The 21,971-nt window shown below is 34.0% G+C and overlaps 1 protein-coding gene across 8 annotated transcripts in view; it reads right to left on the bottom strand.

Annotated features, from left to right (window-relative positions):
* Window positions 1–904: 904 nt before the first annotated feature.
* LOC129002135 (serine/arginine repetitive matrix protein 2-like) overlaps window positions 905–21,971 on the bottom strand; it is a 193,744-nt gene continuing 172,677 nt past the window's right edge. For 3 of the 8 annotated variants that reach the window (XM_054429770.1, XM_054429929.1, XM_054430000.1), the window contains 7 exons: window positions 19,064–19,111; window positions 12,574–12,636; window positions 10,121–10,156; window positions 9,744–9,807; window positions 7,230–7,341; window positions 4,795–4,946; window positions 905–1,801 (listed from right to left, as the gene is read on the bottom strand). In XM_054429770.1, coding sequence (XP_054285745.1) covers window positions 1,663–1,801; window positions 4,795–4,946; window positions 7,230–7,341; window positions 9,744–9,807; window positions 10,121–10,156; window positions 12,574–12,636; window positions 19,064–19,111 — 614 coding nt within the window. In that variant the 3' untranslated portion in view covers window positions 905–1,662. Of the gene's footprint in view, window positions 1,802–4,794; window positions 4,947–7,229; window positions 7,342–9,743; window positions 9,808–10,120; window positions 10,157–12,573; window positions 12,637–14,728; window positions 14,782–19,063; window positions 19,112–21,971 lie in introns of those variants that run through there. The other 5 variants (XM_054429851.1, XM_054430081.1, XR_008491578.1 and 2 more) reach the window with 5 other exon arrangements.

Below are 21,971 nucleotides of genomic sequence, written 5' to 3'. Positions count from 1 at the left end.
GCCCACCTTCTACTGTACGGAATAGCCCCACCCCCCGGGGGGGTGGTGCATACGATACTGCAAAACGGCATTCAATTTATATAATCCAAATATACTGTTGACATTGGATACTGCAAGTAGACAATAAATTAATTTATGAGAACCAGATGAAACATTGACTCTTTTTGTTACTGCAAGTAGACATTCCATTTTATGTGAACCAAATATACCATTTGGATATTGCAAATAGATTTCTCATTTATATAAACCAGATGTACCATTGGCTTTAGAGACTGCAAGTAAAGACCTCATTTACGAGAAACAGATAAAACCTTGACTTTGGATACTCCAAGTAGACATCCCATTTATGTAAAGCAGATGTATAATTGACTTTGGATACTGTAAGGAGATATCTCATTTACGTGAACTAGAGTTAGCATTGACTTATGATACTGCAAGTATACATCCCATTTACGGTAACCAGATGTAGCATTGCCTTTCGAAAAATATTGGATTAATATGCTAGCTCCGCTCAATAATGCAAGCAGACAACTGCATTGGACACCTAGTAAAAATTGGATCCAGAACAAACAATCTATTGTTCTAGGACTCTGATTAACGGGGGCACTTCTATTTCAGACTGTAAAATCAATCTCTAAGCGTGGGGCAAAATTCTTTAAGTCGGCATATTCTGGTCATCGTCAGGTTTACCAACAGGGCCTATTGCCTATTGGTAAACACAACTTAACGTTGGATCTCAGTTACATACCAATACTTCTCCTAAGAACCGATGGTACCGAGAGTTTCCTTCAAGTGCTGGACATATCACTTAATAATCAAAATTATGAAATGTTTGTATGAATATGGTTTATACTGTGAGGACAATCACCATGGAAAACAGACAAGGAATAAAGAGAATATCAAGTCAACTTCACATAAACTTTAATATTTAAAAATTTCCATTAACAGCAACAATGTAAGCATGAGATAGCACAACCCACAATGCGTATCAAAAGATAAACTATCAATAGAAAAATGAATAAATTACATAGTTAGAAAAATAACAAATACAGTATGATAATTTTAGATAGGATAGATGAGTCGTAAGCCTAACTATACACTAAGGGTTATCAAATTATTACAAGCGACTGGAAACGTTAAACTGGAACAATGTACTCGGTCATTAATGTTGTTAGTTTTATAGTACCGTATATCAAAATAAAATAGTCAAATCATCCATCACAACTGATTATTTCTACTCAAGTTAAAAACTATATAGTTTTTATTTACTATATAGAGAGCATTTATTTGGTTTAGGAACTCTAAAATACTGACTCTCTCACGACTAGAGTTCTATGTGATGTGGAAATATCGGTAAAAAAATATGAAAAGTACAAAAATACTGGCATCTGTCTTTATCCGTGAAAAAATAAATATTCTATTTAGGACCTGGGGAATCTTGCCTACTTTTTATATTTAACAGCTTTTGCAAGCTAAACAATTTGATAATTTTATAATACTTTATACATATCTACACCGGGATCTTGTGCAATGGTAACTTGTATCACAGGAACACCAACAAATAAACTAATCTGATCAGGTAAACAACAGCGTAAGATAACAACATTTAGAAATAGATTTAAAAGATAAAAAGTAGACAAGAGAGCAAATGAGGAGAAGGATTTAGCATCGTACAGCCTCGGGTGTGGAATGGAAGCGGCGATACACAGACTGTACGTAGGTGAAGACACATTTCCAGTCCGGCCGCCGCATCACAACCATGTCTTCTACATCTAGCAATGGAGCGATGTCAGCCTCCTCCCTATACACATACTCAACATATTAGCCCTGGGCTATTCTGGTTGAAACAAACTTAGATTAAATGTTAAGGATTTTCACACCCCTATATAAAGGGAAGAAAAACCAATCTATAATATATTGGAATACATTAGGTAAGATTTTATATGACCCACCATTTATTCTACATTTTTTTAAAATATACTGTATGTATAAGGTTGTCATCAGAATTACAGTTCAACCAAGTTGAGGTTTGATATCCATCTTGACATTTTGGCTGGTATATTGGATTTACTACACTAGAATTAACATAAATTATAAAACTATTTATTTTAAAAAACCTAAAAAAATTTTGTTTTAATTTATTTATTTATTCTAAAATGTCCTATCAAACAACTGCAAGTTCAAAGAGATTAAATAAAAAAATAATTAAAAATCATGAATTTAGTTGTGAGGTAGAATATGGCTAAGCTAGTCACGTTTGCCCCATTTTACAACTAAAAATCCTGATATTTCAGTTAATTTTTATTATATTTGTTTGAACTTGGTGTCATATGATAGGAAATTTTAAATCTATCTCTATCCATCTATACTAATAGCCCCACCGAAGCAAACCTGCCGACTAAGCGAATTCCCATTTGTCTGAATTGATTTTCAATTAAATCTATTTAAATAACATTAGGTTTAACGAGTGGTACCTAGGTTTGCTGCTACAAGGAAACTAATAAAGTGTTTTTTAGTAAAATATTAAAAGCTTATATAGTACAAAGATAAAAAATTTGCCAAGTTTGATCAGATATAACAAGCAAACAACAACATTTTACAATATTCTCCATAAGAATAACGAGTTTTAAATTTACAGTTTTGTGAATTTTCTCTGTTACCAAAAACCGTACAAAAACACTTTTATATACGGTACTAAGTTATTTGTTTGGATTAAGCTCTTTAAAGAGGTCTAGAGAGAAATTGGGAAATTTTGTCTTTTGAGGTTCAAAAATGAGAAAAACCATATATACTAAGCTATTAATTAAAAAAAAAAAAAAATTACCCTTCCTGTAGCAGCGTACTTAGATAGGCTTAAGAAAATTGAAATTTGCTTATCCTGTAGGTTTGCTGCGACGGGTATTTCATATTTTTACACTTTATAATATTACAATTTAAAATTTATTTCTTCATGTAAATGTGTGAGACTGACAAAGAAATAAAAAGCTGATAAAGAAATTGATAACAAATGTCAAGGATTTTAAAAACCCACCCATTACAACAATCCAAATCATGACTGCCTGCACACACAAATTAACCCTCCGAGTGTTATCTGCCGTAAAAGCAACTCATAACACATCCGCTGTAGTGTTATGTGTCGCTTTTGCAACTCACAAACACTGTTTACGGCGACGGCTCTCGGACTGACTGAATCGGATTGAACTGGATCGAGTTAGGTATCGTTTTTTTTTCAGCAGATTCAGAGCTTTCTCCTGATGTCTGTTTCTATACGCTTTTCATTTTAGTTCCAAAAATATTGTAGCAGACTGCTGACGTGCGTATTTGTAAATAGCTTGGTTAACCTCACACCGATGACTGATGTGTTTTATTACGTTTATCATTGTTTTAGTGTTAAAAATCAAAAGTAGTGATATACGTGGTGCATTATAAGAAGATTTAAGTGATTTTGAAGGGCTGGTTGATGATCCTGAAGAAGTAGGTAGTGATATTGATGTAAATTATCAGCCAGATTCCTAGCTATGGTTAGGCTATGCATTCTTAGCTAAACGCTATGTACCGAAATCTGTTTTTTGCCCATAACTTATTTATTTGCAAACCTACTTCCTTATATTATTACATTTTTGGAATCCTCATAAAAGTCTGAACAAAGTGGCTATTTTAAAATATTTGTAGACCTATAAATTATAACAATTTATTGAGCGCAAACATAAATTTTTTTCATTTATTTTATAATTTTTTAGAAATGTTAACCCCACAAAAATTGTTGAACATTTTTTTGTAATGTTTTATATGTTACATTGACGCCCATAATTTTCCAAACAAAATTATATATAAAACAGTATACCGGTACTTAACATTTTTTTTAAGTTTCTAAGATGCATTTTAATAAAACCCTGCGATTGCGCAATAAATGGGGGAACATTAAGACCAAAACTAGAGACACTTGGAGGGTTAAAAATAAAGAAGGATATTACCAGTCTCAACTTGTGCTATAAAAATATATAAATTACTAGCAGAGTACCCGTTCTTTATACAGTGTTGGCGTATAAGGATAAAATGTTTATTGCAGTTATACTTGGCTTTGCGTTTTTAATGGGAGTGGACATGGTTTAAGAAAATTTGGTTCTTTTAATATACGGTATGCTATAGTATAGCATAGCACATCTACTATAGCCATAATGTTCTACTACTACAACTAAACGATAGATAAAGTAAAGTTCTCATTGTATATCACAGCTTTTTGTTGATAGTTAGTTCAAATTCAAAATTTTCAATAGTGCTGCACCCTGTTGGTAAACCTTATAACTTTTTAACGCTATTTAATATCATAGAACCAACATGTGTAGTTGAAACAGCTGACAAAATTATTTTATTCCTTTTAAAACGGGGCAAAGCCCGCGGGTACAGCTAGTACAACAATAAAGTTTTTTAGCAATACGATTCGATTTTTTAATTTCCTTTAGCAGTGAACGTGTTAACATGGGAAACTCCAGAGCCACTGGGGCGGAGCCCGAAAGCACTTTTGAGATAAGAATGCATCTATATGTTAATTGGGAATGTGAGCTATCATCACACCAAATTTCAGCCCTATCCGACCAGTATTTTTCGCGTTTACTTGTCACAAACATACATCCATTCCATACATCCAAACTTTCTCATTTATAATATTAGTAAGATAAGATTAGTAAGAAGTAAGATAAGTACCAGTACAAATAATTACTGTACAGCAATAACAATGAATTATTTAATAGTGTTCAATGAAAAAAACAATTAAATAAAACTTTCTTAACTTACTCAGCAACTCGAAAGGCCAGTTCAAAGTTGTGTCTGCGTTTTTCTGGGGTGAGTTGGTCATAATCAAAGGCGTTGGGACAGAAATGATGGATGAGAGCACAAAACGCGAGGCCATTGTTCCAGCTGGTAGAGAAGTTTTCTATTTGTATGTTCTAAAAGAAAAATAAAAATAAAGAGATTAGCAACATTTTTAGATGGTATATACAATGAGATATATGTATAATAAAGTGTCACTGAAAAGTCCCGGAATGGTGTAATATATTTTTTACCATTAAAGTTAAAGTCATGAGACTTAGTATATAAATAATAGCCATAAATATCTACGCTATTATTTTTATCCCTTAAAGGGGATGACCCACGAGGAGTCAGACAAAAGTCTCAAATAGCAGCATAGTACGAGTTCGGTACCAAATTAAAGATCTAAGTTAGTTGAACATTTTTCAGTAAACCCGAACCAGTCCTCCTTGAGGATATAATGTGTAGCGTATAACAGGATTGCAAATTCAATGAATCTTTGAACAGCTGTCATTTTTGACTCGGTTGTCCATTTGAGTTCGGGTTTGTGGCATTGTATTTTATTAACATAGACCTTTAATTTTATGTGCATATCAACATAAGTTATGCTTAGGCCTACATTTAAGCTTTTCTTTTGACTCCTAGTGGGCCCCTGAGGAAGTAGGGTATCACTGAATAATGTTTTAAAATGTTTTAAATGCTTAGTAACTTTGTACAAACTTTTGTAGCTCTAACTTTATTATTTTTTTTTTTTTATATTTAACTGTCTCGGGACTTTTTTCCACCCTGTATAGTTTAGTCATGAATATTTAATAAAACATTTTAATACTAGACTTAGTGGTCTAGTAAAATTTGAAACCTTTTTAGATAAATTAATTGCTATGTATTTATTAGCTTTTCCGATGCTGTAGATACAATTTATGAAAATAATGTTTAAGTTTCCTGAGTAAAAATTCTGACATTAAAATATAAATCTAATACATATAAATATAAATCAGACACCCATAAAGAATTAAAGGTTTTTATGTTGATGTATGCTGATAAAGAAACTATTAAATTTTATGGTAGCAAATAGAAAAAATCTATTATTTTGGTTATTGTTATTGAAATTCTATTCCCAGAATATGGTTAAACAGTCCTTGGAGCAGGACGGTTTCTTAAAAAAAACAAAAGATAGATTGGCCATAGAGCAATCATTATCGTCTTATTTTAAAAAATGTAAAAGAATCCTAATCTAACAACATGATTGTTCTATACATACTTAGACAAACCATCTACAATAAGACAGGTAAAAATAATAAATCCTGTACCAATATTTAAGCAGTTAAAATTTAAATAATTAAAACACAACTACATAAATGTCAACAAACAAGTAGTCCCCCAAAATAGAGTCCTTCTAATCCAAAATTCACCTGTTTTAAGCCCTACCAGGGGAAAAATATAAAATCCACTTGCATATTGCTTGTACAGTACATGGTGACCGACAGGAACCGGATGTTTTTTTAATGGCTACATGCGACTATAATTTTTGTGAAGGGGGGAAGTGGAATCACTAATTTTTGTATATGACACTCTGTTAAAAGCCATGGAGCTGTGGACATGTATATGTTTGCCATTGATTTGTATGTGCAAAATGGCGAGTCTATCACAGCAGCACATCGACTTTATGAGTTCACTTTCAACTTGGACCCCATTATATTATTCCATACAATTCTCAGGTATGTTATAAATCTACCAACCACGATGGATCTTAAGGAAGCAATTTACCAGAGAGTAGTTTTATCAAACACTATTAGTTCCATGAGCTTATCTGAGACATTTAGAAGAGGATTTTAAGAAAACGATTGTAACCTGCATGGAAAACAGTGGACTCCATGCATGACATTATTTTTCATAAGAAATGCACATCTGTAAAGTGTAGCCAACTACTTTTAGTAGGCTAAGTAGTGTATTTCAAATGGCAAGAATTTACAAATATTTTAATGCAATAAAATGTATGATTGACACAAAAACAAATGAGTAATGCTAATTTTAAAAGTCTGATCTTTTTTGGCCACCCTTTATATAGATTTACCTTCAGGTCTCAGTCTCAAAACATATCACTGTCCAAGATTACAAATTCTTGATAAATATGACACTTATGTTGCTTATTATGCCTGACAAAATCAATTAACAACTTTGTCATTAAACATCTAAACTCCGCCTAACCTGAACAATGTTCAGTCCTGATCAATTTGGATTACAGGGACTCTATTGCATAAGGGAAATACAAAAATAGTGATTCAAATCTAAATAATGCAAAAAAATACCATCCCACCAACTCATGCAAAAAAAATCAACCAACCAAAACCAAAAGAATCAAAATTAAAGGGAAATGAAATATGCAGGCAACACCAGAAGGACAGGAAGCACCGTGATACCTTGTATTCACGAGTCTGAGCTTGAACCCAGGAGAGCAGACGATCCTTGATGGAGGATGCAGAGCGCGCCACTCGCGGGTCTGTCACTCTAAACAACGGAGCCGCGCCCACGCTACAATAAAAGCACAAGCTGGGTTAGCCGCCGCGCCACCAATGCGTTAGCTACCAAGCTTGAGGTTTGTAGAGAACATGTCAATTGGATAAAAGTTATAAATCTTTAGATATTCTTGAATCATCAACTGAATTCAAAATATCTTTATTCAAGAGGTATAATGGTATAAGTCAAATTAAATCACAGCACTAAAATTACAGTTAAAAGTAAAAAGTCTAAGAATGTTATAAAGCGTCTCATACAAAAAAGATACATTTTACAGATCATAATAACACATGGCATTTTACCAAAATGGTTTAAGTTGCCATTGTGTGTAAACCTAAGTTTATTGATTGTTTGGAATATTAAATCTACATAAATGTTCTCTACAGGCCCCAAAATATTCCATGAGCAGTAGTTAAGAAGTATCAGCCTATAAAATGGTTTGATAAAAAGTATATAGGTATAAAACTAAAACTACCATTAGTTACCAGATTTGTGGAGGTAAAAAAGGATACAGTTATAAAAGTAAGAATATTAAGTAGGTATCAATAGCATTTCTTAAATCTTTGTACAAATGTATTTTAAAATGTGGGTCTTTAAATCTGTATACTTAATACAATAAGGGTTTTCCCTGTTACATCCCTTTTCCAGCCGTACTATTCAACCAATTTTTACAATTGAGGTGTCATTGTAAAGCTTATGATCAAGCAAAGTGACAAATGGTAACTAAAAAGGACATTTTCTTTGCCCCCTAGAGTTTTATTTCTTTTATAGTTTGCTTTTAAAGATTCAGTGATGATGACAAACTTTTTTCATAACGGTTTAAATGAGCAGAGCTGATCTTTCAGTTTAATGTTTAAACACCCTCATATTGTAAACAAGAGACAAAACAGTTCATGGAAATTGATTTTAAATAGGCTACTTTTTTATAACTCTGTAACGTAATTGAGATAAGTAAATCAATCTTCATGCTGTAGAGCTAAAAGCAACAAATTTAATTTATTGTAAATTATAAGTTTTATTAACCTAATAAACTCCCTCTTCAAACAAATATAATCTTTGAAAAGCAGAAATACCTCACCTGTACACTATTAAGTGTACAGAGAAACTAAACAATCACTAAATTTGGAACAGCCCAATAAATAAAAAAACCATTTGTAATTTATTCATTAAAATTTAATAATGACAAAGTAAAAAAAATAAACAAATTGGCCAAAGTGTAAAATTGCATGCGTTCAAACAATCTAAAAGGGTTGTTTTTTTAGGCAAGGGCCGGTTTTGGGTATACTGTATCTCCGTAGTTCATGTGTTACTACCATCATTGGTGAACAGAATGGTGTCATTTAGCTGAAGTGTACGCTTTGCTGTGCGTCTAGAAAATCATCCTGCCGCACAGCGAAGTGTAAACATCAGTTACAGAGCTGCAAATGGCGTCATTCCGTTCACCAATGATACCAGTAACAGCGAGCCGCCTTGTGCCGGCGTAAACGTGAACTAAGGAGCTATATGCAAAAACGGCCGTTACTTAAAAATACTCCTAGGTCTAACTGAGGAGTTTAGTTAATATCTTTTGTTGTGATAAAATATAAATTATTATTCAAAAGTAAATTAAATTGAGCACCAATGATTGTTGAAAGCAAAACACAACAAACACACATACACCACAAAGAACATGTTTAACTAGAACTTTTGAAAGCATTTTACAGAAAACTATTGCTTGATAAAGTGTGTGTGCTTTTAAAGCCTGAAAACATTAAAAGCCACTCAACAATTTCCCTCTAAGTAATTTATATTTAGCTAAGAGAAAAATCCACTTCTAAAGCTAGAGGCAAAGAGTGTACTCAATTTTGATAATCAATACCTCACATATTGACATTTTGGTTAGGTAATCCACACTGATTTAAAAAGCAACAATATAATAATTATTAATTGACTCCTCTATATCTGTATATTTCATATTTTTTACTAAAACAGGAGAATTTATATACTTATTTACTAAAATAGTAACATGTTGTTGCATCTAGGACAAGAATTAAGTTCACAGAAGTGTATTTTCAGCCAATGACTAACTAGAGTGGCCAGCTGGCAGACTAGCTCACACTAGAGAAAATTGTTGCCAACCTTTTAACATTATTTTCATAGGATCCCCTACTAAAATCAGAACTTATTTAACCCAAATCCACAAGTTGGTACACAAGTATGGTTTTTGTTTCGGGGTGCTTGTGAACATCACAGCTACTGTAACAGTTTGTATCAAGGGGTTTAGCAATGAGTAAGCTGCAAAATGGCTTTAGCAATACTGAATAATTATCATAAAAAGTATTAGTATTAATTTAGTAGTTTATTATAGAGAGGGAAATATGAAGAAATAGTTGTCAATGTCAAACAAAACCACACAGACAAAAAGTTATAAGAATTACCTTGGAGCAGAGTTCTGGCGCTCAAGCTGTTTAAACTTCGCAAATGGAGAAGAGACGCTGCTGGCTATAACAGTTAATGTTTCACAATTAGATAAAATCAAAATATAATTATGAATTTGCGAACATATAGGCGTAGGTGTTAGACAAATGATCCTAGCAAGACTAAGTTAAATTTAATTTTAATTTTATAATGCATCCAAATAAAATGCAACTAGGAACTATACAATTAAGTTTAAATATATTTTTGATTCTGTTTGCCTTGGAACAGCCTTATTATGCTAGAAAGCCACATTCATTGAGATAGTTAAGATAAAAGTTAATTAAGTCAACTAATGTTCGCCATTAGACCAATGGCAACATACCAATTCTATACCAACCTTTAGTCAGTCGATTTGTTGATGTCCGGGTATGAACTGAAACAAATTAAATACATTTTGAAATTAAAGAATTTATAAATTTTTAAGATAGTAAATAAAACCTTCATTTACATTTTTTTTTTGCTTTTGATTTTTTTACTTAAACACCAAGATATGTAATCTATAAAACAAAGTCGTGTTAGTTTCACCACTTATAACTCAAGAACGACAGGACCGATTTAAATGATTTTTGATTCGTTGGATTTGTTTTTGTCTCGATTAACATAATATAGGCATATTCAGTTTTACTAAAACCTTAGGGCAATGTTAACATGTTTTAATTCATGCTTTCTTAGCAGCTTTTTGTTTACAGAAAATGTTTAACCGTTTGAACTTTGCTTGGATTAGAAATGGAAATATTGATATAACTTCAGTTTTAGTTGAACACTCAGTTCCCGTACGTAGGACGGGCCAACAGCTCGCTATTATAATTTGTGTAGTATTATACAAATTGATCAAATTTGTGCCCTGATTTACAATAATAGGGGTTGGCTTTCTTAAAATATGTAATACAAGTTTTCTGTTATTTTATTTTTGTTTACTGTGATATTTACATAATGAGCTGCAGGTATTGATTCCTGACAAAAGTTCAGTAGGTAGGGTACAACTTAGGCCTATCTATTTTATGTGAAATCATTATACATTGTTTTTTGCTTTAATATAGTACCCTATGTTGTGCAATTATTGTTTACCCATCAACTTTTAATTGTAAGTTTTTTCAACTAAGTAAACTTTTAAGTAAGCGTATCATTTGAAAAATTAAATCGTATGTAATCGTTTTTTCATACATGCATCAGCGCCTTATATAATTTTTACTAGGAAGCGTTATGAGTTAGCTTGAAATAAAAATATTTTCACAAACTAAGAGGTCCAATGAAATTTTGTTCCTTTAATCGAAGGTGGATGTGTAACTATTTTATACAACAGATTTAAACATCAATATTTTCTCTTCAGTGTCCTCTCCGTTGCAAAGCACGGGTACAGCAGCTAGTAATAATAATATAAAGATAAATGGAAATATTTGAGGACAAAGCGATTAAGAGGCAAACAAATATTTAGTAGTAACAATACAGTGAAATAGTGGTCTGTAAAGTTATATATAACGTTAAATAATGTAAGATCATAATTTTGGTAGAGTTCTTTTACATTTTTAGTAGTTTACCACAGTTACCTATCATGATATAATTTAAATATTTTTATCCTATGGACACATCCATGTGAGGACACTCCTTCTCTGTGCCTAGGGAGCTTCCTTGTTGCGTGATACGCCTATCATCAGTATTAAATGTTCATATCGTATTTGTTTTTTGTTTTTTTTTGTGCTTGTGATAGATAGTTAATATTTAATGAATGTTTGTACCGTATTTGTTTATTTTTTGTGCTTGTGACAGGTTGTCTATGTCTTTGATACCCTTAAAGCCTGGTTTACACGGGCGAGTACGGCAGGCGAGTCAATGTGTGAGCTGCCACTCTCTCTCTCTCTCTCTCTCTCTCTCTCTCTCTCTCTCTCTCTCTAACTCGCTTGGTGTAGACATGCAGGCGAGTCGAGCAACGGGCGAGTTGATAAAAAGATGTCAGTTGAGATCTATTTCCTCACCATTTAAAAGTTATTAATAAAAATTTCTTCTCTGTGCCTACACTATCCCTGTTTGAAATAGGGATGCGTGTGGACATAGTCTAGTCAAGTACCGGGCGAGTTGAACAAATCAACAACTGGGCCGAATAACTCGTCTGACATACTCGACCTGTGTAAACCAGGCTTAAGAGGCTGCATTAACGGTGAAAAATGTAGGTAATTCAACTGATGAAAAATACAAATATTAGTCCAGGCAAATAAAATTAAAAAAAGGTAGTGCTCCCCGAAAAATCTTCTAAGCTGGAAAGTGTTTTAATACCTTTTGGGGGTCCCAAATAAGAGTCCTGTGAGTTTGCGACGGATTCTGACGTCTGCTTAAGTTCTGGGAGTCAAAAATCTATGAAAATTTTGCACTTTTTTCAGTTTTTCGCTTATAACTCCTAAATGGCGAATCCTACGGAAAATGTTGTTCAATAGCGTCTTTTAGTGCATAAAATTCGGCATCGATTGGTGTAAAATAGGTTGAAATCGGCCGAGCCGTTCAGCCGCTGCAGCTTTTCAAAGTTGGGATATTTTCATCAACACGGCAAAAAAGTTGATTATTTGATCGGTTTTCATAGTTTTTCGACTTCCAAAACCTAAGCAGACGTCAGAATCCGTCGCAAACTCACAGGACTCTTATTTGGGAACCCCAAAAGGTATTAAAACACTTTCCAGCTTTAGACGATTTTTTGGGGAGCATATGTCTAATTTGCCTGGGCTATATGGGCTTAACAATGATAATTTTTGTTCTTAATCTTTGTTCATTAAATACACTAAATTTATAAGATCATGATACCTTCAGTCCTTGTGAAGGAGTTGCCTTCAGTTCTAGTCGTCACTTGTCTGGATTCTGAAGATTCTGAAATCAAAGTACTATATTGTACATCTGATAAGACATTTATTTACTCCTTATAACATACAGATGGTTATAAGTATATTTCATAACAAGAGTAGAAAATGAGTCATTGCATAATTTAAGACCATATTGTTTGAAGTGCTAGAGCGAGATTCATCGAGTACTTAAAATATGGCGGAGATGTATAGACCCACTCTCACTCGTGTTTTGAACATTAATTTTCGCTACACTACAAAGATTATTTTTTTCTCAATTAAAATAGACATTAAATATTTCTTTATTACAGTTAGGAACATTACATTTACAACTCATAGCATTTTTTAGGTTATGCCTTCATTTAAAGTTAATATTTACATTGATTGTATAGTTTTGGTTGTTGCAAATAGAAACAGTTGAAAAACAATAACAAATCTTTGTTTGCTTACATTGGCAAAATACAAAAAAGATAGGTAGTTGATGAATTTTTGCAGGTGATAAACATATAACGAAAACAGGTAATTTCACAGTAGTGTCGCAAAAAATATTAAACTACTCGTATCTCAGATTATGCATTGTTTAAAATTTAGAAAAAACAGTATCTTTGACTGTTGATAAGAGTATCATTTCATTCCCTTGTTATTGCCAGCTTCACAATATAAATCAATTTATTTGAACTAAGCCACCCACAGAGTACCGGTATTCTAATGTAAATTACTGATTCCTGTTGAATACTTAAACTTGTTAACCAAACCTAACTCAAAGGACAACTTACTGAAAACTATGCTTAAAAATGAAGCGAGAATACCTATATGATATTTTAACGGTAGCACATTTTGTTAAAAATACGCTTTCGCTGTTCCATTAAGATGGAATGTCTACGGCAGTAAACATTGTCGTTTAACAACACCGTAGGTTGATTATTTATTTCTTTGACTATGAAAAGGTGTGTTTATGTATTTTGTATTACCGATACTTTGTTATATAGGTATGAGCGAAAAAGCAGCTTGGTGGCAGAGTCACTTTTGGCGCTGATGATACTTGGATCGTAAAAAAATCAGACAAATTACATTTAAATTTTTTTTTATGATTTTAAAACTTGGACAGATGATACAAACCTTAAACAAATGCACCTCGGACAATTGATTTTCTTAATATTTTGTAATTTTTAACAACATCGAATAACAAACTGAAAACTCGAACAAATGATGTACCAGTAATCCGGAATATAATATATCATAATTTTTATAAGACCTAAATTAAATAGTTTGTTAGAGTAATTGTTACGTTTTCAAATAAATAAATAACAAGAAATTACATTTACAAAAAGCTAGATTATAAATAATACAGTATTCTAACATGTAGCTAAAGATCACTTTACATATATACAACAAAGTTATTATTACAAAACATATGGTTAAAGTATAGCACTAATAAACTAAGAACTGGTACAAAACTCTTTTTCTATAGACATTAAAATGTTAGGTTGACATAAATCTCAGTAGACGAAGCATTGAGAGAAGTAGTAAGGGCCGAAGATTAAAACATAATAGTACAGTTCATACTATAAATAAATTATCTGTAAAGTTGTCATTGACACTATTTCAATTTTAAAAATCAACTTATGATACTGCCATAATTTTTGGTAAGAAATACATTAACAAATTTGTTAATGATCAGGTGAAGAATGGTGGAAAATAACAAGATTTCCTACAACATTAAGGATATAAGTCAGGAAATCCCTCAACAGTTTAACAGATGTTTCTAGGCTTAGGTTATTCACACAAAAATATTCTTTTGTTTCGGTGGTTTTTTTTTTTAGAAGATTAAGAGTTACGTAGGTATCTAAAATCAAAGTGTAAAACCAATGTATGAGTTGTTAACAAAACAGGAAAAAGGACAACAATGTCTATATTTGCTATCTTTTGGGAAAAGGCGCTGTTATTTTTTTTAAGTTAATAAAAACACAACACAAGTTTAGTTACATTGACTACAAAAATATATTCTCTAATCTCTACAGTAAAAAAAAATATTAAGATATGCAATTCCATACAATGTTAAGTGGAAACTTGAGCAAAGCCAAACCAAAAACGCAGTCAAAATAAGGAAATTGACTCACAAGATGTCTTGACTTGGCTCGATACCGGAGAGAGCACCCCACGAGGATGGAATCTGAACCATAATTAATAAAGCACTTTTCTGAGCAAGTTAATCAGAACAGAAGTGTAAACACCGAAACAAAAGAAAACAAGAAGAAAATCAAATCTAATTTGCACATTAAATACTCTTTATGAAGCGAAAACAAGAAATTCAGAAACGTGGGTGCACCATTCTATCACCATTAGAGATCACAGATTTGTTTAAGTGTCCTCACTACCAAAACTGGTAATAGACTACTTTCGCTTGGCCACTTCTTGAAACAAACTCTCAAATGCTTCATCAACGTTTTCTAAATTTTCATCCAATTTCACAATCCTAACAGTTTTTTTCTGTTTGTTGGATTTAACTGATTGTCTTATTTGCGGTTTAAGGTACTGATCAACTGTGAACTGTTTAACGGCTACTGTATCAGGTGTTAGATGAGCTTCGTATTGTTTAGGGAATGCTAACGAATGACTAGACTTTGTTTTTGATAAGCGGGGGCTTTTTGGCGGAGGATGTCTTCCTTGAGATTTTTGTTCTTTGACTAACTGGTGCCACGACTCAGACTTTTGGAGAACAGTCGGAAAGGAAGGAGAAGTTGATGATCTTAAGGTGGGAGACTTGGAGGGACTTACACAAAGAGGGGGTTTTGGTGGAACATCAAACTCATATCTGTTTGTGAAAGGAGTGTTTTGTGTTGGAAGCTTAATAGGAGCATTTGAATATTGATCTAAATCTGATCTTCTTCCAAGGTTTGGTGAAGTGTATGGAACAGGTGGTAATCTATCGGCAACAGCTTCTGGAGGATTAGCCATATTGCTAACAAACGGACGAAAAGCAGATGCAGCCGATGATATTGGTTTGCTCTGATTATTTTGCATTCCATCATAATGAGCTAAAGCAAGTGCAGGAATACTTTTGGTGGGATAAGAATAGGAATCTTTGTACTGTTGAATCTGAGAATACTTGAATGATTGAGATTGATTTGTATCTTGGGCTGGGATATTTTGACTATTGGGTTGAACATCTGATTGATAAGAATAAGACCCTTGATGCTGTTGACCATGAGGTTTTTCAAGCATAGGCGTTTCTGTTAGTTTTTGATGATGAGGTGGTTTAGGTTTTTGGTTTGGTGTGGTTATGACTTTGTCTCCATGAGATTTATAAGAGTATGTGTCCTGCAACTGTTTTTTTTCTACAGTCGGATTTATAGGTTCTGGCGATTTAGTATAAGCCAGTTTCTCTAAACTTTGTTTTCTTGCTGTATTTGTTGGTGAGCTGGGAGATTTTAATAATGTTTTAAGTAGGGATTCAGATTCAGATTTGTCATCCTCAAAACGATGTTGTTTTCTGCTTGGAACAGTGACTGCCTTCTGGCACTGAGCGTGACCCATAACTTTAGTAACTGCAGTTTGTATTTCAGTTCCTTCACTCAGAGAAATATCTCTTTCTTCATCATACTCAAAATTTACGTTAGGGCTTCGAGTTGGAGAACTAAATGGGCTTTCATCAAAGTTAGGAGACTTTAGATTGTTATTTTTGACTGGAGACTTGCATATTTCAAACTCGTTTGAAGCGTTTATGTACTGCTTCATGGATGAAGAAGAGTCACTGAGTTTTGAAGAAGTGAGACTACTATGGGAGGAGTTGTTTTCAAACTGTGTATTGGTGATTGCTGGAATGGTTTGCTTCACAATCAGCGGGGGCTGAACAGGAGGATTATCATATTGAGGAAATTGCACAGGTGATTTTAAAACATCAGACAAAACCAAAGGATTTGGTACTAATGACTCTTCAGAGAATCTGTGGCGTATTGGTTCTCTTTTAAACCCTGAAGCTGATGAAGGTGATAATAAAACATCCCCACTATTATTGTTGTAAGACTGGGTTGTGCATAATTTATCATTTGCATTAAACAAAAATCGGTCATGTTTAGGTTGACTGAAGTTTGCATAAGACTGATCATAAGCTATTGGGTATTGCTCAACTTGTTCAGCTGGTGTTGAATATTGTTCATAAGATTCAGCAAAACAATGAGGCTGGGAGGGAAGATATGACTCATGTGATGGAAACTCATTGTAAGGTTGTATATAAGATGTATGTTGAACATAAGCTGGCTCTTGAGAATAGTAAGGGATTGCACTAATTTCTGGTGGTGAGTCTGGTTGAAGGTTAGAGGTAGCTGTTAAAGAACTTCCATCAATTCTCTCTGTTGGATACTGGAAGGGACCTGAATGATTTTTAGTTAGGGAAGGTGGAGTATTTATATACTGCTTAGGAGGAGAACATTTAGTCCCATCTTTGAATTCCTTGAGAGTTTTTTCTTGGGGGATTTTAAACATTTTAGGATCATAAGAAGATTGATCAAGTAATTGTTTTTTGGTTAATGATATACTTGAAGAGATTTGATTAGGTGGTGGTGAAGGTAGCTTTACTGTTCTATTTTTATCAGTAGGTTTGGAAATCTGCTCAACAAAAGGATGCTGTTTAATAGTATTTGCAGAGTTAAATTGTTTATCTTGAATAACAGGGTACTGCTTAATAACTGGCTTGGAAGGAATATTTTCTCCAGAAAATTTTTGGGTTGCTAGTTGCTTAACAGACCCACTTGCAGAGGATGTCTGGTTAACTTGTTGTTGAGTTTTTTTCACGTCTTGTATTTTATTTTTTTCCGGAATTATATAACTTGCATTCAAAGGTTTTGTTGAACTTTGAACAACTGTTTTTTTAGTAGGTTCAAATACCTGAACTTGAGTTAATGGTTTCTTCTCTATTGGTCTGAAAGCTGACTTTGGAGCATGAGAAAACTTATTGACTGGACCGAAATTTTTTTGTGATGGTGTTTGGTGAGAAGGTTTTACTGTCAATGATCCCACAATCACCCCATTCTCCTCCTCTCGAGTTGTCCAGGGCAATTTAGCCTGTAAGGGTTGAGGTGTTCTGTTCACACCTTGCCGAGCTATAACTGGATCTGGTGGCTTTGATGAATTGCTCAGCCAGTTTTGGGTTATAGGAGGGAGGTCTGGTTTTGTCTGGTCTGTTTGTTTGGTCTCAGAAGGTTTTTCAAAAGCTGTTTTAATATTAACAAACCTATTAGTCCATGGCTGCCCACCCCTTGCTGATGGATTATAAATACCAGCTTTTGCTTCGCTATTACTACTATTTGCTTTTTTCAGGAAAGCCAAAAACTTTAAATCACTCTCTGTCTTTGGTTCAAAAGGAGGTGGGTTTATTTGTTCACCTTCAATGCATTTCAGGTCTTTTTCTTTCATACCAGATGGCATACCAAAATCATCTGGCGAAGACCTGTCATAAGCATTTGCTGGTTTAGGTATATCAATTGTGTTAGCACGTTTCATTTTCTGTTTTTTATTGCTTCTGTCATGAAACTTTCCGTGGTGGGAAGTATTTTGATTGTCTGTGGCAATTTGCAGTAATCTTTGAGCAGACGATATGGCATCTTCCAATCCATCCTGTCCCATGGCCAAACTGTGATCTTCCTCAACACTAGAGATATCACCGTCTTCGCTATCGTAACAGTCTTCCCGTTTACTACTTTCTCTTTTGATTTCTTCTTCAGATATCTGTTTGTTTATTGCCGCTTTGTGAACAGCAATTTGAACGGACTGTGAAGGAGTAAAAAGAGTTAGACTCGGATCATATTCTAAAAGACTGCTTCCACTATCTGCTTTAGATACATCTTGTGGATAAGTGTAAACTGATGATGAATGAATGTTACTAGGCTCCTCTTGGCTATCACTCCGTTCAAAAGTTTGTGGCTGATCCACTGTTTCTAGAGGGTTTTCTTCTCTAGAATGGTTTGGATTAAATATAACAGGACGAAATACTTGGTGCACAAGTTTTGGAGGATCCTCTTGAATTTCATTTAAGTTTGTAGAAGAACAGCTCTCAACTGATGGAGCCTCGGTAGATGTGGCAGACTGCTGCCTTGTTTCTTGTAGCCACCTCCTAGCATCAGCCAACTCTTCTTTACTCACCCCAACAGTGTGTCGTTGATGTCGTTGTCGTCTATTGGCATATCGCCTGACAGGGGGTTGTGGTGGAGGGGCTTGAGTAGGGGGGGGAGGGTTAGAAGGAGTGGATGTCTGAGATACCGGTTGCAACTTTAGACATGACTGTAGCCGATTGACAAGTCGGATTAAAGCTTCGCGCCTAACCGGGTCCAGACCGGGTAAAGCTGCCTCCAACCGCGTTAACGCACTCTGCACTTCTGCAAGGATTTCAGGACTCAGAAGTCGAAAGTCTTCTCCAGACTCAGTGCCGGAATCGTCAATGGGACTGCGACACTCACCACTGTTAGCAATATTGTTCCCAGTTAGTGCCACCAGGTCTGCACAAGCTGCAACAACGAAACAACACATTAATCCAAATTGACAATCGATGAGTTGGTTACAAATCACATTTCTATACCCTGGAGGTGGGAAATGGCGTTACTTTGCAGTAATAGTCAGGAACGTTCCTTACCTTTTCGGTAATAGGTGAAATAATACTATTATTTTTGTCACCTATTACTTCCTTTTCGGTAATAGGTGAAATAATACTATTATTTTTGTCACCTATTACTTCCCCTTCCAGTAGGTTTCAGCCGGTTGTTCTCTCTCTATCACAAGGTTGCCTTTTACTTGTCATGGGAAAGAATATAGAATACAATTATTTACTGCGAGACTGTTAATAAAGTTTTCAGCATGAAGTTATATTTTCTGCAACAAATTGTTACCTATTCTAAACTGATCCTTAACAGATTAGTATCATTTATTTGATAAAACTGAACTTGAACATTAAAATAGTCTTGTGGCATTATATTGTGCAATAATAATAATTTGTCCCTTTGTAAATGTGTGTATTATTTTAAAATTACTAAGAAAACTCATAACTCCTACAATTTGGCCATGTGAATCAACTTTCAACCTCTAAATTCCCATTTAGTTTCCTTCTTTAATACTGAACATTAGAGAGCGCATAGGCGGGCCTTTTGCTTGGCGCCCTACGCGACCACATACTTTGCATGGCTTAAACCGGCGGACTTGAACATAAGGAAAGATAAAACTGTAAGTAAACAAAAATCAGCTGTGTATGGCTTTCAATGCTATTCTTATGGAGAACATTTTACGTTATATCTCATTTTGTGTTAAGATTTTTCCCGCCATCATAAGATATAGACCTTTAATTTGAGCTCTCTCCTGTAGTTATACGTCGCCCACAATTTTGACGCAAAGAAAAATCTTAGGTAATTAAATATATATATATTTATATATAGAGCAAAGGGGCGCTACTACAGTATTAGTTTTGTCTATGGCGCTGAGAGGGTAAAAAACGGGCCTGGATGCCCCGTTTCTGATGCTTGTTCATGTGAAACAGTTGACTTAATTGACTAAGTTTTAGCGAATTTGCCAATAGGGAAGTAGCTATTACCGTAGGTGGCACGGTAAGACCTAGGCCCGGGACCGATTTACTTTTTCATTTTGATGTCCCCAGAGGCCAAAAACACCATTCGTTCAAATTTTTATATATGTATTTATATAATTATATATATACAGATTTATATATATATACGTCCGTGAACGCGATAACTTGAGTAATTTTTGTCTGATTTTAATGAAATTTGATTTAAAGGTGTGAGGCGGGATAAACTTGAACGAGTTTTATATAGGCTTACCTCCGTCAGTAGTCCAAAATTGTGTCTTTTACAACTAATGTTGTTCAAAGCTTACATGTTTCGTTGCACTGCAACATCGTCAGAGCTTTTTGTCAAAGACATCAAATAATTTACACATAGAACAAAACACGGAACACGAAACATTTAAACACGTAATAACATGATAGCGCTATCGACACGGCACGGCAGCGGTTGTAGGTAGACTGGGCACGAACGAGTTCGCAAACCAGCATGATCGGGGACCATGGGAACGGGGTTTTACGGGGGCTTTTATGGGGTAAAAAGTGGTTTTTCTCATTTTTGACCTTCAAAACACAAAATTTCCCAATTTCACTCTAGACCTTTTTAAAGAGCATAAAAAAAACTAATAATTTAGTTTATCAAAGTGTTTTTGTATGGTTATTGGTAATGGAGAAAACTCAAAAAAATTTAAATTTAAAATTCCTATGTTATTCTTATGGAGAATATTGTAAAATGTTGTAGTTTGCTTGTTTATGGATATATTTTGATCAAACTTGGCAAATTTATTTATTTTACACTAAGCTATTAATATTTTACTAAAAAATACATTTCATTAGTTCCCTTGTAGCAGCAAACCTAGGTACTCATTAAACCTAATGTTATTTTAATAGATTTAATTGAAAATCAATTCACACAAATGGAAATTCGCTTAGTCGGCAGGTCTGCTGCGGCAGGGGTATTTATTGTTAGTAACAAAATAAAAATTCTATTTGGTGTAAATTAAAAAAACCATTATTTAAACCAGCAGTTACTATTAGTCTATATATAAAATCCAATGTATGTATGTTTGTTTGTTTGTTTGTCCTTTATGGACTCCGAAACCGCTCAATAGATTGTAATGAAACTATCAGGCATTATTAAGCATTATTCAAGGATGGTTTGTGTAAAGTTTGGTGCAGATCCGTCAAAAGGGCTCCGCCCCAGTGGCTCTGGAGTTTCCATGTTAACCTTATGAGTACTCATAAATGGAATTAAATAATCTTAACAGCTGGTTCGACTAAACAATTTGATTCTGTGATGTTCAATAGCATTAAAAAGTTAATAGGTTTACCAACAGGGTGCAGCACTATTATTTTTTTAAATTTATAACAACCGCTAATTTGCAACCAAAAGGTGAGTGAGCGTAGCGAACGAACTTCAACCCGGAGGCGAGTTAGCGTAGCGAACGAGCTAACCCGAAGGCAAGTGAGCGCAGCAAACGAGCTCCAACCTAAAGGTGAGTAAGCGTAGCGAACGAACTTCAACCAGGACGTGATTGAGCCATGCAAACGAGCTCATCTTGAAAATTTCCGAACATTTGACATAAAACCACATTAGGACAGGACGACGTCTGTCGGGCCAGCTAGTATATTATAAATTGAATGATTGTTTAAATTATAGGCTAGGCTATTAAAAACTTGTATTTTTACCATATTTTACATACAAGCCTACATATGACAGAGTATATTAAATGACAAATGAAAGGAGTATTGTATAAATAGGAGTCTAAAAGAAATGGTAAGGGATGTAAACAAAAATTGAT

This window comes from Macrosteles quadrilineatus, unplaced genomic scaffold (genome assembly GCF_028750875.1).
Source record: "Macrosteles quadrilineatus isolate MER2022 unplaced genomic scaffold, UCM_ALF_1.0 Scaffold_1__1_contigs__length_201487025, whole genome shotgun sequence".
NCBI classification, from domain to species: Eukaryota; Metazoa; Arthropoda; class Insecta; order Hemiptera; family Cicadellidae; genus Macrosteles; species Macrosteles quadrilineatus.
The sequence above is the reverse complement of the archived record's forward strand: the minus strand, read 5'-3'. Positions and strand labels throughout refer to the sequence as shown.